The 19,132-nt window shown below is 56.1% G+C and overlaps 2 protein-coding genes across 4 annotated transcripts in view; one reads left to right on the top strand and one right to left on the bottom strand.

Moving 5' to 3' along the window:
- GAB2 (GRB2 associated binding protein 2) overlaps positions 1-13,908 on the top strand; it is a 177,127-nt gene extending 163,219 nt beyond the window's left edge. For both annotated transcript variants that reach the window (XM_045817954.1, XM_045817953.1), the window contains exons 4-10: positions 2,095-2,687; positions 4,199-4,293; positions 5,366-5,624; positions 6,922-7,012; positions 7,303-7,405; positions 8,964-9,089; positions 9,859-13,908. In XM_045817954.1, coding sequence (XP_045673910.1) covers positions 2,095-2,687; positions 4,199-4,293; positions 5,366-5,624; positions 6,922-7,012; positions 7,303-7,405; positions 8,964-9,089; positions 9,859-10,002 — 1,411 coding nt within the window. In that variant the 3' untranslated portion in view covers positions 10,003-13,908. The remainder of the gene's footprint in view (positions 1-2,094; positions 2,688-4,198; positions 4,294-5,365; positions 5,625-6,921; positions 7,013-7,302; positions 7,406-8,963; positions 9,090-9,858) is intronic.
- Positions 13,909-15,006: 1,098 nt separating this feature from the next.
- Positions 15,007-19,132, bottom strand: part of USP35 (ubiquitin specific peptidase 35) — a 30,950-nt gene continuing 26,824 nt past the window's right edge. Inside the window, exons 9-11 of one of the 2 annotated variants that reach the window (XM_045818266.1) lie at positions 18,997-19,103; positions 17,252-18,542; positions 15,007-16,133 (exon numbers count right to left, since the gene is read on the bottom strand). In XM_045818266.1, coding sequence (XP_045674222.1) covers positions 15,966-16,133; positions 17,252-18,542; positions 18,997-19,103 — 1,566 coding nt within the window. In that variant the 3' untranslated portion in view covers positions 15,007-15,965. The remainder of the gene's footprint in view (positions 16,134-17,251; positions 18,543-18,996; positions 19,104-19,132) is intronic. The other variant, XM_045818267.1, reaches the window with a different exon arrangement.

Here is a 19,132-nt window from a genome sequence, read left to right as displayed (position 1 = left end):
CAGGGGCCCCGTATTCCCATCAGCCCTGGCCTGCCCCGGCCCCACTGTCTTCTTTCAGCCCTGCCTCCTAACACACTTGCTGCAGCGCGTGCAGCCTGTAGGTCCTGGAATTGCCAGGTTGTGCGCTAGTTCTTTGTGCCTCTAACCGGAGGCACCTTTCCCTTCTCTTGCCTTCTGCCTGGCCAATCACCACACTCACTCAAAGGCAACATCTTTGAAGCATCCCTTGACATTCTGTGCTACCACCCCAGGGAGAGCTAGTATAAATCTGTCAACAGTGCTTATTCACCCACTTGACTGTAATGTTTGCATGTAAGTCGCCTCCTCCACCACGGCCGCCCTTCCCCCCCGGGCAGGAGGCATCTCGGTATCCAGTATGCCTGACCAGATGGAGTCTAGGACATCAGTACATGTGTGCTGAATGAACTAATCCAGACAGGGGCATCCGGCAGAGAGTTGGAAATTCTAAAACACAGAATGAAAGGCACCAGAGACAGATGCAAACCATGTGGAGATCTTCTGCCTACAGTTGGCTCACCCATCCTCTGCTCCAAGCACTCTATTGTCTAAAGGCTAGATGTCAATGAACTAGGCCCGTGGCTGTTGGCTTAATTACGTGTGCAGAGTGGAATAGAAAGGGAGGAAGAACACAGGCCCATAGAGGGGGCCGGTGAAGCTGGGGGACTGAAGTGGGTGCAGATTTACACGAGAGAGAGCCTGACCTGGACACCTGTTTTTCTTTCCTCCGTCGAGGCCTCTAGGCCCTATTTTCTACCACCCTCTGGTGGTCACATCCATATACAACAAGCTGCGCGTGAGCTGAAAGAGCTTGTAGGAGGCCAAAGTTCCGTGGATTGACCTCAGAGGTTGTGACACCCTCGTCCCCTAGATTTAGCATGCAAATTTACATATATATATGCACACACACAATCTTATACTGGCGAGAAATTCCAGGAGCTTTTTATTGGGTTCTTAGGAGATTACCATCCCCTAGATGACTGAATATAAAAGATTATTCTAGAGTAGTGATTTTTTTTCCCAAATGAAATCCTGTGATGAATTATAATGTAAGAGAGAGAAACCAGACCTGGATCCCTGCTTGCACAGAACACAAAGTCCAATGTGAAAACTACGCCTATAAAGCCAAAGGCTCATGCTGCTTCAGAGCCATATGGGCCCAGAAGAGCCTATGAGATGCACTCAGTCACACCTCAGGGAGGGGCGCCAAAGCTCACAGAACGTGCCAGTGGCAGTACTGGAACCTAACACAAACCCTCCTACCCCCTCTCCTAGGTCTTTAAACTGCTCATTTTGCCTTATTTTCCAAACACCTAAATTTGGAAAAGATAGTTATAAAACTTTTGCTATCCTGAGTATAGTTCCCAAACAAGAAACTATCTTTTCTGTAGATATTTAAGCTTCTGGAAGGAGATAGTTCTCCTTATAAATGCCTCTCAACAAGCTGTAATACATGGTAGAAAATGAGTCCGTAGCTAACATGTGAATAGTTCTTTATCACTTAGGACGTCAATGCCCAAACACCCGTAAGCTAGCTTATTTTACATGGGGACACTGAGACTTGGAGAAAATGATTTGTTTGCTGTTTTCTGACACTATGATTTAAGGGTTCTTGCTACTACCTCTCAGCCTTCGTATTCAAATGTATGCATTCTGACTTTAAACAGCTAGCCCATCAGCAGTGTAACTGGCTTGTTGATAGCTGTGGCAGGGGGAGCACAGTCAGGTAAGACCAGCCCCTGCTAATCACAGCCATTTGGGGGTAGGAAGCAGAGTAAAGGCTAACATCGATTGAACATCTATATACCAGGGCCTAATTTCTGAATCGCCTTCACAGTGTGTTTTCAATCACCGTTTCTGCAGATGCACGAACCGAAGCTCAGAGAGAAAAAGTGCCTTGCCCAGGGTCACACAGCTAGTAAACTGAAACAAACCTCAGGCTTGCCTGCTCCTCAGCCTGTGTGTTCCTCACACCAAGGAGCTGTGCGAGGCTTTGAACGTGCCGGCTGCCCTCCCCAAGTGGACAGTCCTGGCCTCCTCTAACCCTCCGTCCCCTCCCTTGTTTCTCTCTTGTAGGAGTGCCAGCTTCTCTCAGGGCACCAGGGCCTCGTTCCTCATGAGGAGTGACACAGCCGTACAGAGACTTGCCCAGGGCAATGGACACTGTGTCAATGGGGTCAGTGGTCAAGTTCATGGCTTCTATAGCCTCCCCAAGCCGAGCCGGCACAATACAGAATTCAGAGACAGTACGTATGACCTCCCCCGGAGCCTGGCCTCCCATGGCCACACCAAGAGCAGCCTCACAGGCTCTGAGACAGATAACGAGGAAGTGTACACCTTCAAGACACCCAGCAACACCCTGTGCCGGGAGTTTGGGGACCTCCTGGTGGACAATATGGATGTTCCGGCCACCCCACTCTCAGCCTACCAGATCCCTAGGACGTTCACGCTGGACAAGAACCACAACGCCCTGGCAGTGGCCACTCCTGGGGACTCAAGCATAGCTCCCCCACCCAGACCCCCCAAGCCAAGTCAGGCAGAAACACCTCGATGGGGCAGCCCTCAACAGAGACCTCCAGTCGGTGAAAACAGCAGATCGGTCTCTGCCGCGGCCACCATCCCCAGGCGCAACACGCTCCCTGCGATGGACAACAGCCGACTTCACCGAGGTCAGTGTCAGCCTTCCCCGTGGCCCCAGGGGGCGGGGTGGGGGATTAGGTAGCACTCGGGGTCTCAGCAGCTTGCTAGTTCGTGGTTATTCATGCCCCGGAGACTGAAGGACCACCAAGGGCACTGATGTGAGTTAGACACCTTGTACTCAGACCCCTGACTAGAGGGTCCTCCCGCACTGGGCACTGGCGGCTGTTCGTGGACACCCACAAAGGCCACAGTACAGCGGACCCCGCCTCAGAGAAACTGGTGTTCTACTGAGGGTGGCAGAGCACTCTTGGTTAACCACAAAACGACATATTCTGGGTTTGGAAGTCTAAATCACAGTATTTTCTTCATTTATAAATGAAACCAGAGAGAGCAAAAATCAACGTAGAGGACCAGTCCAAACTGAAGCCAAACCTATGTGGACCAGCAGACTATGAGAACAAAGCTAGACCGTCAGAATATTTTCTAAACCGTCCTTGAATCTCTCTTCAGGGTCTGAACTTCTAACTGAAGGGTCTAACTTCTGTTGTCACTTGTTTTCCATGTAGAGTATTCCAACTCTGCATATAATCCCCTCTTTTTAATGAAAAAGTACAATAACATTAGTTCCTTTTTTAATTATATTTTATTAGGTATGCTATTACAGTTGTCCCCATTGTTCCCCCTGTGCCCCCTCCACCCAGCACCCCCCACTCCCTCAGGCCATCCCCACACATTGTTCATGTCCATAGGTCATGTGTGTAAGTTCTTTGGCTGCTCCATTTCCTATACTATACCTTACATCCCCATGGCTATTCTGTAACTACCTATTTGTACTTCTCAATCCCCTCGCCTCTTCAAAATTTCCTTCATTTTGCATTTGTATTATAGCTTACAAAGCCTGTCCTTCTATCTGTTGTGTTGTTTAAGCTGAGTAGTGACCCTCAGAATTTGACAAGACAAAGCCTCATTGTATCCATTTTGCCTGAGGCCTGTAGTAGTTAAGACACTTATTCAGGGTTGCAGAGATGGGCCTTGGGGCCAAGGTCCTGACCTCTGGCTCAGTACTCTGTGCGGCCTTTCGGTCCATCAACCATTTGATCAGTCACCTGTGTTCCAGAATGGAGGTGATAGAGACATTAAAAAAGCATGGGCCTGCCCTTCAGAGAACTCACACGTAGTTGGGGAAATAAGGTCAACATGTATTAACTGGTCACAAGTCAGTCGTGCGACTGTGGTGTCTGTGTCAGTGACGGCTGGGACAGGAGGTAAGTGCTGTAGGAAACAGAGAAGCGCACAAACAAGGGTGGACATGGTCGAGGAGGGATTCGATGTAGACACCAACACTGGAGCTTGATCCGGAAGCCTGGGAGGGCTTTCTGAACTGAGAAGTGATGTGACCAAAGTAATACCTTGTCACTGGGGGTTGAGAGTGGTATCTTCTGGAGTTTTAGTAAGGCCTGAGCAGCACTGGTGAGGGTCTGGGTGAATGGCAGCACACAGGTCAACTGCGAGTGCATCTGGATCCTCCTTCTTGTCGTAGCTTCTTCCTGCGAGTCCTACGAGTACCCTCAGCGAGGTGGAGAGAGTGCGGGCCGCTCTGCAGAGTCCATGAGTGATGGTATCGGTTCTTTCCTGGTGAGTGGGGTTCAGCCAGGGGTCCTCAGCCAGCTCAGATGGGTTAAAGGTCACCCAAAGAGTGCAGCAACTTCCTCTTTGGACCCTGCCTAGTTCTTGTCTCAGTCCAGCACCCTGGATTGAGTTTTTAGAAAGTAAGATACAGGTATCCTGCTATGGAGGAAGTGTGTGTATTTCGGTACACTAGACTACAAGGCTGGCCAGCCCGTGGGTGAGTAGGAGGGGTTGGAAGACATAGGACTCAGGCTCTGGGATGGTGGATCTAAGGCAGCATCCTAACCCCTGAGGTCTCACCTGGAGGAGGGGCTGTGGCAGGAGGCTGCAGGCAGGGGTGGCTCAGAGTCAGGCTCAGTGGCAGAATCATGGTTGGAGTGCAAGGTCAGTCCCAGGCTGCCTTCTAGACGGGGCTGACTGCAGTTCTGCAAGGTCTCCGGCTCCGGCTAAGCAGGCTCAGCCTGACTTTAGGTGCATGGACGAGACTGCAAGTTAGGCAACCAAAGCAAAAGCAGCTTAGTTCTGCATCTGAACACACAGGGCAAGAGCTGAAGGAGGGCTGTAGTCAGGGTTAATGCGTCGCATGTTCTGTGGCAGCTCTGACTGCAGCTTGGTGGTCACACCAAATGCTGGACAGGGGAAGCACGACTGGCCCAGCCTCACCAGCCAGGGCCAAGGCTTCTAATATGCTCCTTGCCCAGCTTAGGGCCTGAGATGCTGACCTCCCAATGGTGAGTCCACACCTGAGGTGGAGGGTGGGTCCTAAACCAAACCTCTGCAGCCCCTGGCCTTAGGCATCTGGAAAGCCTCATGGGCCCAGCCACCAATGATATTTCATACCGAAGATTTGTCGAAAGTTCCAAGTGAGTCCCAAGGGGCCATGGAAGCTGGAAGGGACCCACAGACCTCATTCTTCCTGTCTCCCCTGTTTTCTTACTGGGATTTCCCAGGATCCACCTTGTAGTTCCACAGTGCAGCTCACTCAGTTACAACTTTTCTTCCCTCCTATGTAAATCCTCATCACGCCCTTGTTTCTTCTTGCTAGTGACAGCTGTATGTCTTTCTCTCTCCTTCCTAGCCAGGGAAAACACTTATAGGCCGATCAGATAGCAGCAATTCTGAAGACAACTACGTGCCCATGAATCCGGGTTCCTCCACCCTGCTGGAGCGAGCAGGCGATAACTCCCAGAGCGTCTACATCCCCATGAGCCCAGGGCCCCATCACTTTGACCCCCTTGGCTACCCCTCAACAGCCCTTCCTATGCACCGAGGCCCCAGCCGAGGGAGTGAGATCCAGCCGCCCCCTGTCAACCGCAACCTCAAGCCAGACCGGAAAGGTAAGTCCACCCATTCCTTGTCTCATCTCTGGACAATGGCCAGGGACTGCATTCATTTTCGAGTCAAGTGGATCCTGGCCTTTACTTGCAAGGAAGTGGTAGCCTCTGGGGCCTAAACCTCCCCGAAGTTGTATACCCACAGGCACAAACCCTCCAAATGCATCCCAGTGGTCTAGCACCTTAGGGACTGGCCACTGGAGGAGCCTGCTGGGCAGAGGAGTGTAGGAGTCAGGGCAGAACAGATGCAGGTTTCCACTCTGCCACCTGCTAACCTGTGAGTGCAGACAAATCATGGTGTGTCTCAGAGCCTTATTCTTCATTTGTGAGATGGGAAACATAATACATACCTCCCAGAGGAATTGAGGGACATAGATAATATGTCTAGAAGTACTTCATAACATGAAGTGCTATTCAAGGGGAAAGGGTATTAGATCTGGGGTAGAGGAGGGTGGAACTGACACAGTAGTCCATTAGAACATATATTAGGATGTGATAGGAAGGCTTGAGCATTCAAACCATGTAAATGTGGGTTGCTATCCTTATCTAGGATTTCCTAGGTGTGCCTTTGGGCAAATCATTTTAATTCTTGGAGCTTCAGTTTTTGTATCTGTGAAATGGGAATAGTAATTCCTGCCTCCCAGGTTTGTTTAGAAGGAAAGCATCTGGGACATTGACTCTGGTCCACAGCAAATGTTCAATGAAATTAGGTCTCTGTCCCCAGCATCTAGACTAGGAAGTTCAAGTTCAAGGTCCAGGCTTGTCTCTACCTCACGCTACTGGCCTTGGATCAGTGGCAGGGATTCGAAGGGAGAAGTAGAATGACCTTTGGCGGAGATAAGCCCAACTGACTTGGCCAACGAAGAATTCACATCTTAGCGTTTGGATGGAAGCCGACACAGTCCTGTGGCCTTCGCCTCCCTGCACTTTGGGTTCCAGAGCCCCGATCCAGCAGCAGCAGAACGTAGCCATGGCGGCATTTTCCAATTCAAATGTCATCTGCTGTTTTCCTATATAGTCACAAACCTGGAGAGAACACTCTGTTGTCAGACTGTCCTCACTTTGGATTCTGGAAATATGATTACCATATAGACAATGCAAAGAATGTATAATCTGGAATCTGAAGACATGTCTTAAAGGCCTACCAATGTGGGTGAAGTTTACATAAACATGCTAAGCCTCAGTTTCTCCACGTGAAACTGGATGAATATGAAGGCATTTATAAATATACCTGTGTTGTATGCATGTATGTATGTGTGACGTTAACGGCTGATAATGCGACTTTCTATTCCTGCTCCAGCAAAGCCAACACCGCTCGACCTGAGAAGCCACACTGTCATCGACGAGCTCCCCTTCAAATCCCCCGTCACCAAGTCTTGGTCTAGGGCCATGTGAGTGTCTTTTTGGAAGTGGGAGCTGCAAACAGAGCCATTACAGCTGGTGAGGGGACCGGAGGCCAGGCTGTGAGTCAGGAAGGCTGCATCGAGATGACAATGTTGTCAGGGGCTGAGCAGTCCATAGATCTCCTGGGGGTTGGCTTTCTCATCCGAGAGCGGGAATAATTGTATCCGCGCTGCATCAGACCTTCCTCTGAGGGCAGAAGTCTGGGAGTTGAGGGTCAGGGGCCCGAGGGGAGGCTGGAAGCTTCCCCAGGGCTTATTCTGTCTCCCCTCTCCAACAGCCACACCTTCAACCCCAGCTCTTCCCAGTGCTGCCGCCCCGTCTCCACACAGAGCATCACCAGCACGGACTCAGGAGACAGCGAGGAGAACTACGTCCCTATGGTGAGTCCCCTGGACCTACAGCAGTGCCTCCCATCCAAGTCCCCGGACCTAACGCTCTCGTCCCACTTCCCAGCGTGGCTCACTCTCCTCGGCCCAGGGGTTCCCACATTGTTTGTTATTGTGTTTGCCGCTGTGTGTCCTCCTTGAGTCACACATGTGGTGAGCACCTACCATCAGAGGCAGTGACGACAAGGTCCCCACCCTCAAAGAGGCCACCGCCGTAAGAGGCAGAGAAGGCCTGCCTTTCTTGTGACTGTGGCAGAGGCGGCATGGTCAGTGCCCCTGAGAGGACACTGGGGGGGGGGATGTACCTGCAGGACAGGTGGTCATACCAGGCTGGGGAAAGCGGAGGCACTGAGGTGGAGGTGGCCATGTGTGTGGGGACAGGGCATGGAGGAGAACAGTGATGGTTAACTGTGGCCGAAGGTGGGGCAGGCGGGGGGAGAGTGGACTGGGGCCAGATCATGAAGGGCCCCACCTGCTGTCTGGGAAGTCTGGACTTTTTCCGTGGGCGGGAGGGAGCTTCATAAGGGTTAGCAGGCCAGATGATTAGACAGGTATTTCAGAATAGTCATTAGTGACAAGTGTACCCTTCAGAGTTAGTTCCTTCCTCTATCCTGTTAAAAATCTCCCATTTCCTCACCCTGCCGTGCCCGTGACCACAAGCGAGTGTGCGGGCGTGTTCACCGAGTCCTCCGCAGGCGGGAAGCTCACGCGCGATGACTCACTGTGGTGAAGGCCACAATGGGGCCTGAAACACAGGCCGCACGTGGCAGGTTTGCCCCCAAGATCCTCGCTGAAAAGCGAACAGCTGCCCAGCACGTGGTAGTTGCTGCACATCAAGAGAGCAAACCAACCAACTGATAAAGCAGCCAGAAACAGAGCACAGGACTGCTGCCTTGATCATCAGACCGAGCGCAGCAAAGTCCTGGGCGGGTTCGAGTGGCTGCTGGGTGGAGGCAGGGTCGAGTGTGTGCCGTCTCCAGAGCTGCTGAGGGGACCGGGCTGTGGGCAGCCTGGGTGCGAGGCCACTCTGCTCAGCTCAGCTCTCCGTGGAGCTGGGGCTGCAGGGAGCAGGCTGCTGTGGGGTGACTCCCCCGCTCTAGGCCACAGGCCATGGGAGGGAGTTTCAGAGAAGCAAATTCTGTGCAAAAGAAGGCTTTCCAAAGTCCAGTGCATGAGAGAAACATGCTCCCTTCTCAGGGGCCAGCAGACCAGGGCCGGGTCTCTCAGGGAGACTGTACATGAGGGTTGGCCTGAGGTCCTAGAGGGAAGGGTGTGGTACGGCGGGATTAGCACAGGTGTGGGAGTCAGAGAACAGACCTGGTTCCTGTCTCTGCTCATTAGCTGTACAGCCCCCGGCAGCCACTTCACACCTCTGAACCAGTTTTATCTTTGTTTTTAAAAATGAGAATAGTAACAATGCCTGGAGCACAGGATCGTTGTAAGAGTTTAAAGGAGAACATGGAAAGTGCTGGCTCGTACTCCCAGGGGTGTCTGAGTGGCGGGCTGATCTAGTCCCTAAACTCACTAACATCTTTTCCTCCTCGTGGTACAGCAAAATCCAGTGTCTGCATCGCCCATTCCCAGTGGCACCAACAGTCCAGCCCCTAAGAAGAGCACCGGCAGTGTCGACTACCTGGCTCTGGACTTCCAGCCAAGCTCCCCAAGCCCCCACCGCAAGGTGCCTGTGGGGGGCAATGTGAGGGGGTGGGGGTCAGAGTTCTCCAGGCTCTGGCGGAGGGCACCTTCCCTCTGCATCTTGCTGCTTGACTGTGCTCTCGTCTGGGTCTCACAAGGCTCCCATCCACCACCACCCCCCAGCGCACAGGTGTCCTGGGTCTAAGGGGCTCCCCCAGCCAGGCCCCTCCCCCCGCCTCACCATGCAGATGGGCAGACCAGAGCACACCTGCAGACTCAACCTGCTGAGGGTTCCAGAATCAATCAGTGATAGAGCCAAGACTCGAGACTCCTGTGTCCAGGTCCCAGTCTCTTTCCGAGGAAAATTCACTGTCTGGGTGGGTCTCAGAGCCCTGCTGTTGCGCAGGGGTTTTCTGAAGGGACTTCCAGGCCTGGGGAAAGCTCTCCGCAGGAAGTACGCATCACTGTCCAGTCCAGGCGGCAGGGCAGGCAATCTGCCTCCACACAGGTGCCCCTCCGGGCGGCTGAGAGTGCCCTCCGGGGGATACACAGAGCTCAGTGGCTGGTGCTTGTTGGCACCCAGCCACTTCCTTCCCCTGGAGGGGCTGTTGTAGCAAACGGGGCTGATGCAGTGTGGACTTGAGGCTCCAAAGCCACTTTCAGAAAAAGCAGACAGACCCCTAAGGCCGGTCAAAGCAGCAGGCAGAGGCCCGCCCCCTCAGCCCTGGAGACAGCTCCGGAAGAGCTCACCCGGCAGCCGCCCACCTTGTGCTAACTCATAGCAGCTTCTCCTTCCCCACTCTGTTCCTCAGCCATCCACGTCTTCCGTCACTTCCGACGAGAAGGTGGACTACGTCCAAGTGGACAAGGAGAAGACCCAGGCTCTGCAGAGCACCATGCAGGAGTGGACGGACGTGCGGCAGTCCTCGGAGCCTTCCAAGGGAGCCAAGCTGTGACCAGGCCGCCGAGCCTGGAGGGGGGCCTGGGGCACCACAGCTGGCTCCTCCCCGCCTCCCTGTTCTCCTCTCCCATCGCCTCTCCCTCCCTCACCCCCTCCACTCTGCCGCTCTGGCCTTCGACACACTTGACATCAGGGACCTGAACCCTTCCCCTGGGAGGCGAGGGCCTGATTGAGGCACTTCCTCTGCCCACTCGGGGCCCACCTTTGATTTGTATTAGCAATGGCCATGCCTCTGTTCACCTTAGAGCTATTGCCAAAAAGCACCCTTCAGCCTCTTCCTGCCCTTTAGATCTGCGTATACCCATAGACGTGTGGAGGGAAGGCTGGGGCTCCGAGCCGGATGCCACGCCTCACTCGGTCACAGCCCCGAGCCCCGGGGCTGGCTCCTTCAGTCCCCGAAGAAGCCTGTCTTCTCACTGACCAGGAAGACAAGGACCAGCAGACCAAAGTGGGCATGGCCTTCATCCCTGTCTGTCTCAGCACAGGAGAGGCAAGGCCACCAAACGATGGAGTCAAGAAGGAAGGTTAGAGGTGGTCTTGAGGGACAAGAGAATTACATCCCCAGGTGCAGAAGGCAGTTAGCCCCTGCAGTGGTCCCCCCCTTTCAGCCAAGTGGCAGTGCCGCTGTGCAGGGTGGCAGAAGCAGAAGGATGAGGACAAAAGGACAGGAAGGCTAAGGAGGATGAGGAACCGAGGACAGGGAGAGGGCTCCAAGCCCAGGAGATGGGGGAGAAGGGCACTGTGGAGTCAGGCCCTGGGGCTGTGGAGCCGCAGGCCCACTCTGCTGCTTCCCGGAGGCTCCACGTTCCCACCACCTAAGGGGACAGTTGGTCGGAGAAGGCTCAGACTGGGCTGGGCCATGAGCTCAGTGAGAGGAGGCTGGTGGGGCCGTGAGGAAGCAATGCAAGGTGCAGGATGGAGGGAGCATGGGTGGCGCTGGAGGCAATGCGGGGTGCAGGAGACGGCAACCCTGGGACCGGAACGGGCTGGGCAGAGGCACAGGGCAGTGCAGCAGCGGGAGGCGCAGGTAACGATGGATGAGAGGCAGGGGTTGAGGCCATGGGGCCAGCATAGCAAGTGGGAAGACACCCTATGGGCCTGGTGGAGGCAGTGCCAGAGCGGGGCATGCAGAGTGCAGCAGAACGGGAAGGGGTGCTGTGTCGTGTTGGGAGTGACGTGTGTGGTGACGTGTCACAAGGGCAGCTCCCAGGACTGACGGACAACGGGGAGAGCAGTGCAGAGAGCAAACGGGGCAGGACAGAGCCTGGAGGAGACACATGGGGATGATGACAGCTTGTGCGGTGGGGCCGGGGTCATGCCCCGGCTCAGGGCAGATCCGAGCGTGGCCCAGTGCCGGGTCAGTGATTCTCCGCTCACCTTCTGTTGGACCCTCGCATCCCAGGTGCCGGCTTGGAGTGACCCCTGGCTTCAGGGACAGGAGAGGCCAGGCTTCTCTCGAGGCTGGAAAGGCCATCAGATCAGTGTGCCAGTCCCCACCCACCCCTGCCAGGGACGGGAAGTAGGGCTCACCCCAGGCTCCTCCCCAGCTTGGGGTGTGGGGAAGTGGGTATCTGAATATTTCTATGTTGAAAGTTCTTGGCCAATTTTCTCGAGTTTCAGAGACACCTGGGAAGACCAGATGTTTCACCCTATGCTGTGGAGCAGACTCATCCCAAAAAATATAAAAAGTCTTCCCACAGTAATGAATAGAGGTGGCCACTACTCCCCTTTAGCTTCTGGGGGTGTACACACCCCTCACCAGTCCAATGGCCTGACCACTCCCTGAGAGGCACCATCCTGGGAGGAAGTATTTTCTCAGCAGTAGCCCCTCCCGTATTAGGTCAAATCGGCTCAGCCAGCAGTCATTAACGGCTGCCGTGGCCAGGCTCTGGACCAGGCACTGGAAACACAGGACTGAATCAGACTATCCCTGCACTTGAGAAGCTCACAGTCAGCGAAGAAAACAGACAAGGACACAAGGCATTGGTAATGGCCATGGGAAAGACTTAAAATGCTGATGTCCCCATTCCTAGGTGGGAAGCACAACCATGCTGAAGTACCTGGAGCTTGAGCAGAGGAAGTGGGGCTGCTTCCCCAGGGGTCAGGGCCAGGGCAGGTGTGGGAGGGGGCAGGGATCAGAAAAGGGGGCTTCTAGGGAAAGGAGGTACCTGAGATGGCTCTTGGAAGAAAGTGGGTCAGATTTTGAAGGGAAGGATAGCAGCGCTAGGTCCAATGGAGGAGGAAGGGAGGAGAGACTTGGAAAGTTTAGGGAACGAAAGACCTTGGGGAGTGTGGGTCCATGCCTCCATGTTCCCACAGGTGAAACGGCAACAGTGGCAATGGCCTACAGCGGGCAGGGTTCGCCAGTTCACTCTGTCCAGCCCCGACTGTGTCCCTTTAAGGACCCTCCCATGCAGGGTCTCAGGTGGCAGAGCTTTCAATGGTGCCACCCCTGAGCCCCAGCAGGCCACCAATGGGCCCAAGTGTTGATGCTCTCAGCCCCTGGCTCCAGCAGCCTCCTCTGTTGACCACTGGGTGCCCGCATGTCAGTGTTTTCTGAGTGTGCCCTGATGTGAATTAAATTGGTTGGAGTCTTCAGAGACCGTGTTCTAATCTAATCTGCAAGGAGACCTCTGTTCAGTTTTTGGTTCCTAGAACTCCCAAACCCTTAGGGCGGAGGCAGGGGCAGAGACAGAGACGGGAGGAAGCACAGGAGGAGAGGGAACTGGCTCACAGCCCCAGCCTGCCCAGTATTTAGTACATACCTGTCAGCTCAGTTTTAAAAACCAGTCCCTTGGTCTATCAGTGCGTCAAAGTCCACCTCTCCCAGTGGCCCGGCAAGACTGGGAACACTTTCCCAGCGTGGTTAACCCGGGGGCTCATCCTGCCTGGGGCTCCCCACAGCAGGAGCCGTCCTCGCCCACATCTGCAAGGCTACAGACAGCAGAGCAGGGGCAGTGAGAGGAGGAGCGAGTGCTGTGGGCGGTTTGCCTGCCCTTGACGGGCGGGTAGACAGACGGCCAGTGTCTGAGGCCCCCGAGGCGGCGAGGCTCTTCTGTTTTAAGGGAGAAGTCCCTGCTCTGTGGCCTCTCTTGAAGGTCTGGACCACCGGGGCTAGGCAGCCAGTGAACCTGGTCCCCTCCCTGTATTGAGTGTGGTAACCTCCACATTTGAACCATTCGACTCCACCCGGATCGGATAGGACTGAAGCACAACCACTCCAAAGTGACTGGAGCAGGGGCCCAACTCCGGCCTGCCCCTCGCCCCTTCACCTGCCATAGATAGGGCTGAGGCCTCAGGCCAAGCGGGGTGACGGGGCTCTGGAAGCCCAGTGTAGCACAGGAGGGAGGGAGCGGGTCTGTCCTTGTCTGCGACCCGGGATGAGGCTGGCCCCCCGTCAGCGCTACAGCCCCTCCCGCGAGGCCACGTGCTGGGACTCCGAGCCCTTGGGCCCCGGGCCAGCTCGGCCACCCAAGGGGTGTGGGTCCCATTGGACATTCTGGCTGTCATGTGATATTTGGTAGTGTGTGTTCTTGTGTGTGTGTTGGTTACCTGTGTCTTGAAAGTTAGAATCATTTACACAGAGTTATTGATATTTGTCAGGAAACAGAAAATGGGCCAGGAGAAGCCCAGTCTTGGGCTCTTGCCCTGTTACCATTTAAAATTGACATTTAATTTTTCAAATCACTGTTGGTGCCTAATCACTTAAGTTATTAATTTATTATTTTCTTTTAAAAAAATTTGTAACACGTATTTATCCTGTGGGTAGGTCTGGGGCGGGTGGGCACGCGCTCACGGGGGTCCCGTCTGTGGTGGGGCGGCGTGCGGCGCGGCCTGGCGCCGGCGGGGCCCCTTCACGGTGGAGTTGGAGCAGGACGACAATAAAGTCTGTTAGACACGACCTCGGTGGCTGCTGTGGAGTCTGTCTGAGGGCTGGGGCCGCTGCCGGGCTGCCCGCCTGTCGGCTCAGACCTGTTCTTGATGAGGGCGCTCTGTCTCTCAGGGTCCTAGTCTAGCTGCAGTGTGCCGGCTCGGGCCAGGCTGCCCCACTCTCGTTTTGATAGAGAATAACTGGGTGCTCTCCTCAGCTGGAAACTAGAACGAACCCTCCTGACCTCTGACTCCGCACCCCTGATGTGTGCATGGGAAGTGTCGTAACATCTGCCAACGCATCTTTCTTAGAAGGCGCCTGGGCTGGGACCGAAAAATGAACGAGTGTGACCTGGTGGCTGACAGGCTGTCGGCCCACTTCCACTGGTCCCGGAGAGCTAATATTTAAGGGTCCATGACATTTGGGCCAAAACTCCACTCCACCTACAACACAGGCAGGTGGCCCCTGAAGCCAAGCCCTGGACACACCACTGGCCCCGCCTCTGTCCCTGACACCACCTCCTCTGCTCTCCCACAAGGACGGGCCATGTTGGTGGCAAGGGGTCCCTCCAGCTCCACAGTGGGGTGGCACCTGGGGGAAGGTCCTGCCTCCAACTCTCCCCCAGCCCATGCCCACATCCAGCCCAGGAGAGGCCACCCACCCCTGGGTTCTCAGAGGGAAGGAAGGAGGAATGTGGCGGCAGCAGTAGCTACTTGGGGACAGGCTAGAGTCCCTGGGGCCCGAACAATCCCCAGCTACCGGGCCCAGCCCCACCTGACAGGCGAGTCCCCTGACAACACCCCCTCGGGCAGCCCCCAGCCTGTGCACCCACCCGCCCCTCCAAAGGCAGAGGGCTCCCTGCTTCTTAAGACAAGGACAGCGTTCTTCCTTCCCTCTGCCAGCCCCTGCCTCTGGGAAATGTCCCCCCTTTGGTTCTGACCCTGCCCTCTGCGACCTCCCAGGCCTCACCTGTACCTCACAGAGCACCGCAGGGGCAGGTGCGCTCATCTACCACGGAGAGTCAGCACAGCGGTGAGGGAAGGGGGCACGTACCTCCCTTCCCGCCTGCGCACACCAAGGGTGCGGACATCACAGCCACTGGGTGGGAAGAACGACAGCTTCAGAGGCTTCCAAGAACCTGTTTTTATTCCTGTTTGAGACCCTGAGCCTCTTCTCTCCATTCAGAAGGGGAACAGCGGTGGGAGGGCACGTGAGGACAGCATCTCCTGTGCGCCAACCCCCCAGGCCGCTGCTGTCCTGGCTGGCGGATGCACCTGAGCCACCAGCTTTCCTTAGGACAGACCGGCTCTGGGAGAAGCAGACACATCTGCAGGAGAGTAAGGCTTCTCCATCTTAACCAGGAGGGGGATGCACACTGTGGCATCTCAGGCACTGAGGCAAGCTATCGGGCGGACAGAGGGTCTCCCACTGGGAGGGGGCTGTCCCCACCCCTACGAGTTGCTGAGTGTCAGGGAGCGGACACTCTCTGAGGCACCTACTCGCCTCTCAGGAGAGGGACAGATGATGGGCAGGCGCCGTGTTACCTCGGAAACCCCCTGGGAGAAACAAGGCAGCCCGGGGGCCATAAGCAGCCCTTCTCTCGGTGCGAGGGTGTGGCTCCCACTCTGCTTTTTCACACGGTAGCGCAACAGGATTGTCTAGAAGGAGTGGAAGGGCAATGCTACTTGATGGCAAAACTCGAGAGCTGTGACATTCAGCCCTGCTGGCAGTCTGCAGGGACAGGCTACGGTGTCCATCTAAGGTGCTTCGAGTTGACCAGGATACTTGGTAAAATCCTAAGGGGGTCAAACCCAGTGTCTGGGCCTGAGGCCAAGTGCAAGGTGCTTGGCCCTCACCTCTTCAGGCTGAGGGCCAGTGTCCCAGAAGCTCCACCTCCACCTCTCTAGCCCTCGGAAGGGCCTGCCTTCAGGACGGGACCTGCCGCCACAGCCTCCCTCAAACCCTGTCTGGCAGAGCACCTCTGCCTGGGACCTGGACCCCCACCTGGCTCCCAGAAGACAGGGGTCAAGGCCTCCCCTGAGGCTGGCTGTGGCACGCCCACAGGCAGGACCAGGGAAGGATTCACATTAGAAGACCAGTCTGTGGACATCTCCGCCATTGCCCCCAGCAGCGTTGCAGCCCCCTGGAGAGCCTTCATCCTCATCCTTGTCCTCATCAAAGCCTCTCCCCCAGTGCGGAGATGCAGGGAGTGCAGAGATGTAGGCCGCCCTGCTCCGTGCCTCCTTCTCCTGCTCCTGGAACACAGACGGAGGCAGGGGAGGGAGCTTAAAATGCAGGCGCTGAAGTGAGAGTCCACCCTCCACTCCCTCCCCCAGTGCCATCCAGTGCTGCACTGCCGAGTGTCCTTGGTCCCCAGGGCCAGGCCCGGAGAAGCCACAGCTTCTGCCCTAAAGGCATCCCAGCTCAGTGGGAAGACAGGTGGGGTGGATCAGTCCTTCCACCCTGCTGTCTAGGCTTCAAAATCATTTTTCCTTCTTCCAACAAAAATCCAGCCCTTCGGAGGAGAGGGACTCATTCACACTAGACTGTGACGACCAATGAGGGTTTGATGTGGCCCCAGGAAGCAGGAGGTCCAGGGTCCCATCCCCCCACACAGGGACCTTCCTGAGGGCTTCCTGGCATCAGACCCAGGGACCTCCCCTCCCACCCGCCTTCCCCAGGTGACCACCGACTCCAGGTGCCGCTGTTCAGAGGTCCTGGTGTGGCCACTGCAGTTGTTGGTGGCCACTGTCCCTTCTCACTGGTCAGAGCCCTTGCTGTTCCAGCTGCTAAGTATTTTGACACCACCCTTAACACTAAAGGACTAGAGTACAGGTGGCCAACACAAGGCCCTCGGGCCGAATCCGGCCTTCCACCTTCTTTTATCTGGCCAGCACCGTGTTCAACCAGGTGGCAGTGCTGAGCCCTCACTTAACTGTCAGGGAGTAGTTAACATTTATACAGTCCTAAAGTTACATTCGGCCTTTTGAAGGCAACCGTGAGGCTGACGTGGCCCCCGGTGAGAGCGAGTTGGACTAGAGTCAAAGGCACAGTGATGGCGGAGGCCCACTGGGCAGGGAGGTCCCCTGGATGCCCCAGAGGCTCTGTAGCCACTTATGCAACTCCACTCGTTGAACCCCACGCTGCTCCTTCAGCACACTTACAAAAACTGGTGCTTACTCAACGTCTGATGCTCTGAGATAAGGGGCTACATCTGGTCCACCCACATACCCCAGCGCGAAGTGGTAAATGAATGGACAAGAGCAAAAAGGAAGAGACTCAGAGAGGAGCAGTAGCTCCTCTGAGCGGGGATGGTACTGGGAAGCCCCTCCACCTGGGCCCTCGGCCCAGAGGCCCCGGCAGGCCTGCTCACCTGCAGGAAAAGGATGTTGTCTTTGGAAATGGCTTCCATCAGGTCTTTGTGGAGGGCGGGCTCTGTCCGGACTCTCGGAGAGGCCGGCTCAGCCTCAGGTCCCTCCCCAGCCCGCTGGCGGTAAAAGAGCACATAGGCTGTGTCCTTGGGGAAGAAGGAAGTGACGTTGCTGACAGACTCGAAGGAGGAGAAGGACACCCGGGTGTCGTTGAACAGGTACCACTGGTGCTCGGGCTCGGTTCTGTCGGCCGCTCCCAGGGAAGGGGCCGGGCGGGCAGCGCCCTCCCGGGCATAGCAGTAGTAGTGACCGCTCTCCGAGGACACTCCGGAGTGCACCACGACACTGCACAGGTCGTAGGCCTGCGTCCGGCCCCCAGCCAGCGGCAGGCGGAGCAGCAGGGGGATGGCCACGTCGTCCAGGATCTTGCGGCGCCGCATGGTGCGCAGGTCGAAGGAGAAGCGCAGCAGAGTCAGGATGAGGTAGCGCGGGCCCTGGCTCAGCTCCACCGCCTTCTCGGCCTCCTGCAGCGAGGCGCACGACTCACAGTAGTAGCGGTTCTCCGCCGTCAGCCTCTCAGGGGACAGGAAGTAGTTGACCAGGTCCAGGACGGAGCGGGAGCCCTGCCCAGAGGGGGCGGCTCTGAGGGTCCCCCGGCCCAGGCTGGCCTCCTTGTCCTTGTCCTTGTCCTCCTCCTCCTTCACCTTCTCCTCCTCTACTTCCTTCTCCTTCTCCTCTTCCTCTTCCTCTTTGGTCCTTTCTTCCTCCTCTCTGGTCCTGTCTTCTTCTTCCTTTCCTCTCTCCTCCTTCTCTTCCTCTGCTTTCTCTACCTCCTCCTCCTGACTGCCCTGTCCCCCAGCTCCCTGGGGGCCCAGGCCTTCAATGTCTAGGACCACTGGGGGGACACCCCCTGTGATGCAGTGTTTCCTCTGCCTCTGAGGACCTGCCCTGCTTTGGTCGTGGGCCGGGGATGGCGGGGGAGGGTCTGGGGCTCCAACGACCACACCCTCTGCAGGGAGCAGCACTGAGCCCAGGCGGCGGTGGCGACAGCGCTCAGGTGGGGGAAAGGCCAGTGAGAGGTCCGTGAAGGCCTCCTCCCTGCAGGAGACATTGAAGCAGCGGAGACAGCGAATCCGAGTCACAATCTTGCCTCCGAACATCTTCTCCACAGAGGTTGAACTGGGGCCCGGGGGCTCCTCAGGCGGGGACGGCGAGCTGGACTGCTTGAGCTTCTGGCAGATCCTGGTCCCCGTTTTCTCCTCCTCATGCAGCCTGGAGCAGGGGGCACAGAGGCTTCATACACACACGGGTGTGTTCCCAGCATGCTGGCTGGACTCATGCCATCTACCTTACTCAGCTGGCCACACAATCAGACACATACACATGCAGGAGTCTGCACAGGGAATACACATAGATGTGCAAAATGGCATCCATGCACTCACAAGCCAGGCACACACTTACTGCATACAGGCACACAAACCTGCTACATACGTATCTATGTGCAGGTGCCCCCAGACCTGTGACAAAAACACACGCGCACTCAGGTAAGCACAGTGTTGTGCACACACGCCTACCACTCCCAGGTCACGGTGCAGGGCAGCATCTTCCAAGCTTCCCTCACACTCACTCCCCACACTCATGGTACTTCTCCAAACCTTCCACAAGTGCACTGCAGCACCCCATTTCAAGTTAGCGGACAAAACAGTGTGGAGGGGTGGGGCGTTCCCCTGGGCCTGACCTCCCTTACCTATCCAACAGGTACTTGAGGTACTCTGAGCAGTCCTGCTGGGTGCCAGGGCTGAACCAGGGTGTCCAGGATGCAGAAAGGAAGTTCTCTGGAGAAATGGCAGGCCTCTAGGACCAAGGTAGGGGAAGGCAGGGTC

The sequence above is a fragment of the Phyllostomus hastatus genome, unplaced genomic scaffold (genome assembly GCF_019186645.2).
Source record: "Phyllostomus hastatus isolate PE091 unplaced genomic scaffold, TTU_PhHast_1.1 phas_scaffold_317, whole genome shotgun sequence".
Taxonomy (NCBI): domain Eukaryota; kingdom Metazoa; phylum Chordata; class Mammalia; order Chiroptera; family Phyllostomidae; genus Phyllostomus; species Phyllostomus hastatus.
This window is presented reverse-complemented; position numbering and strand designations above follow the sequence as displayed.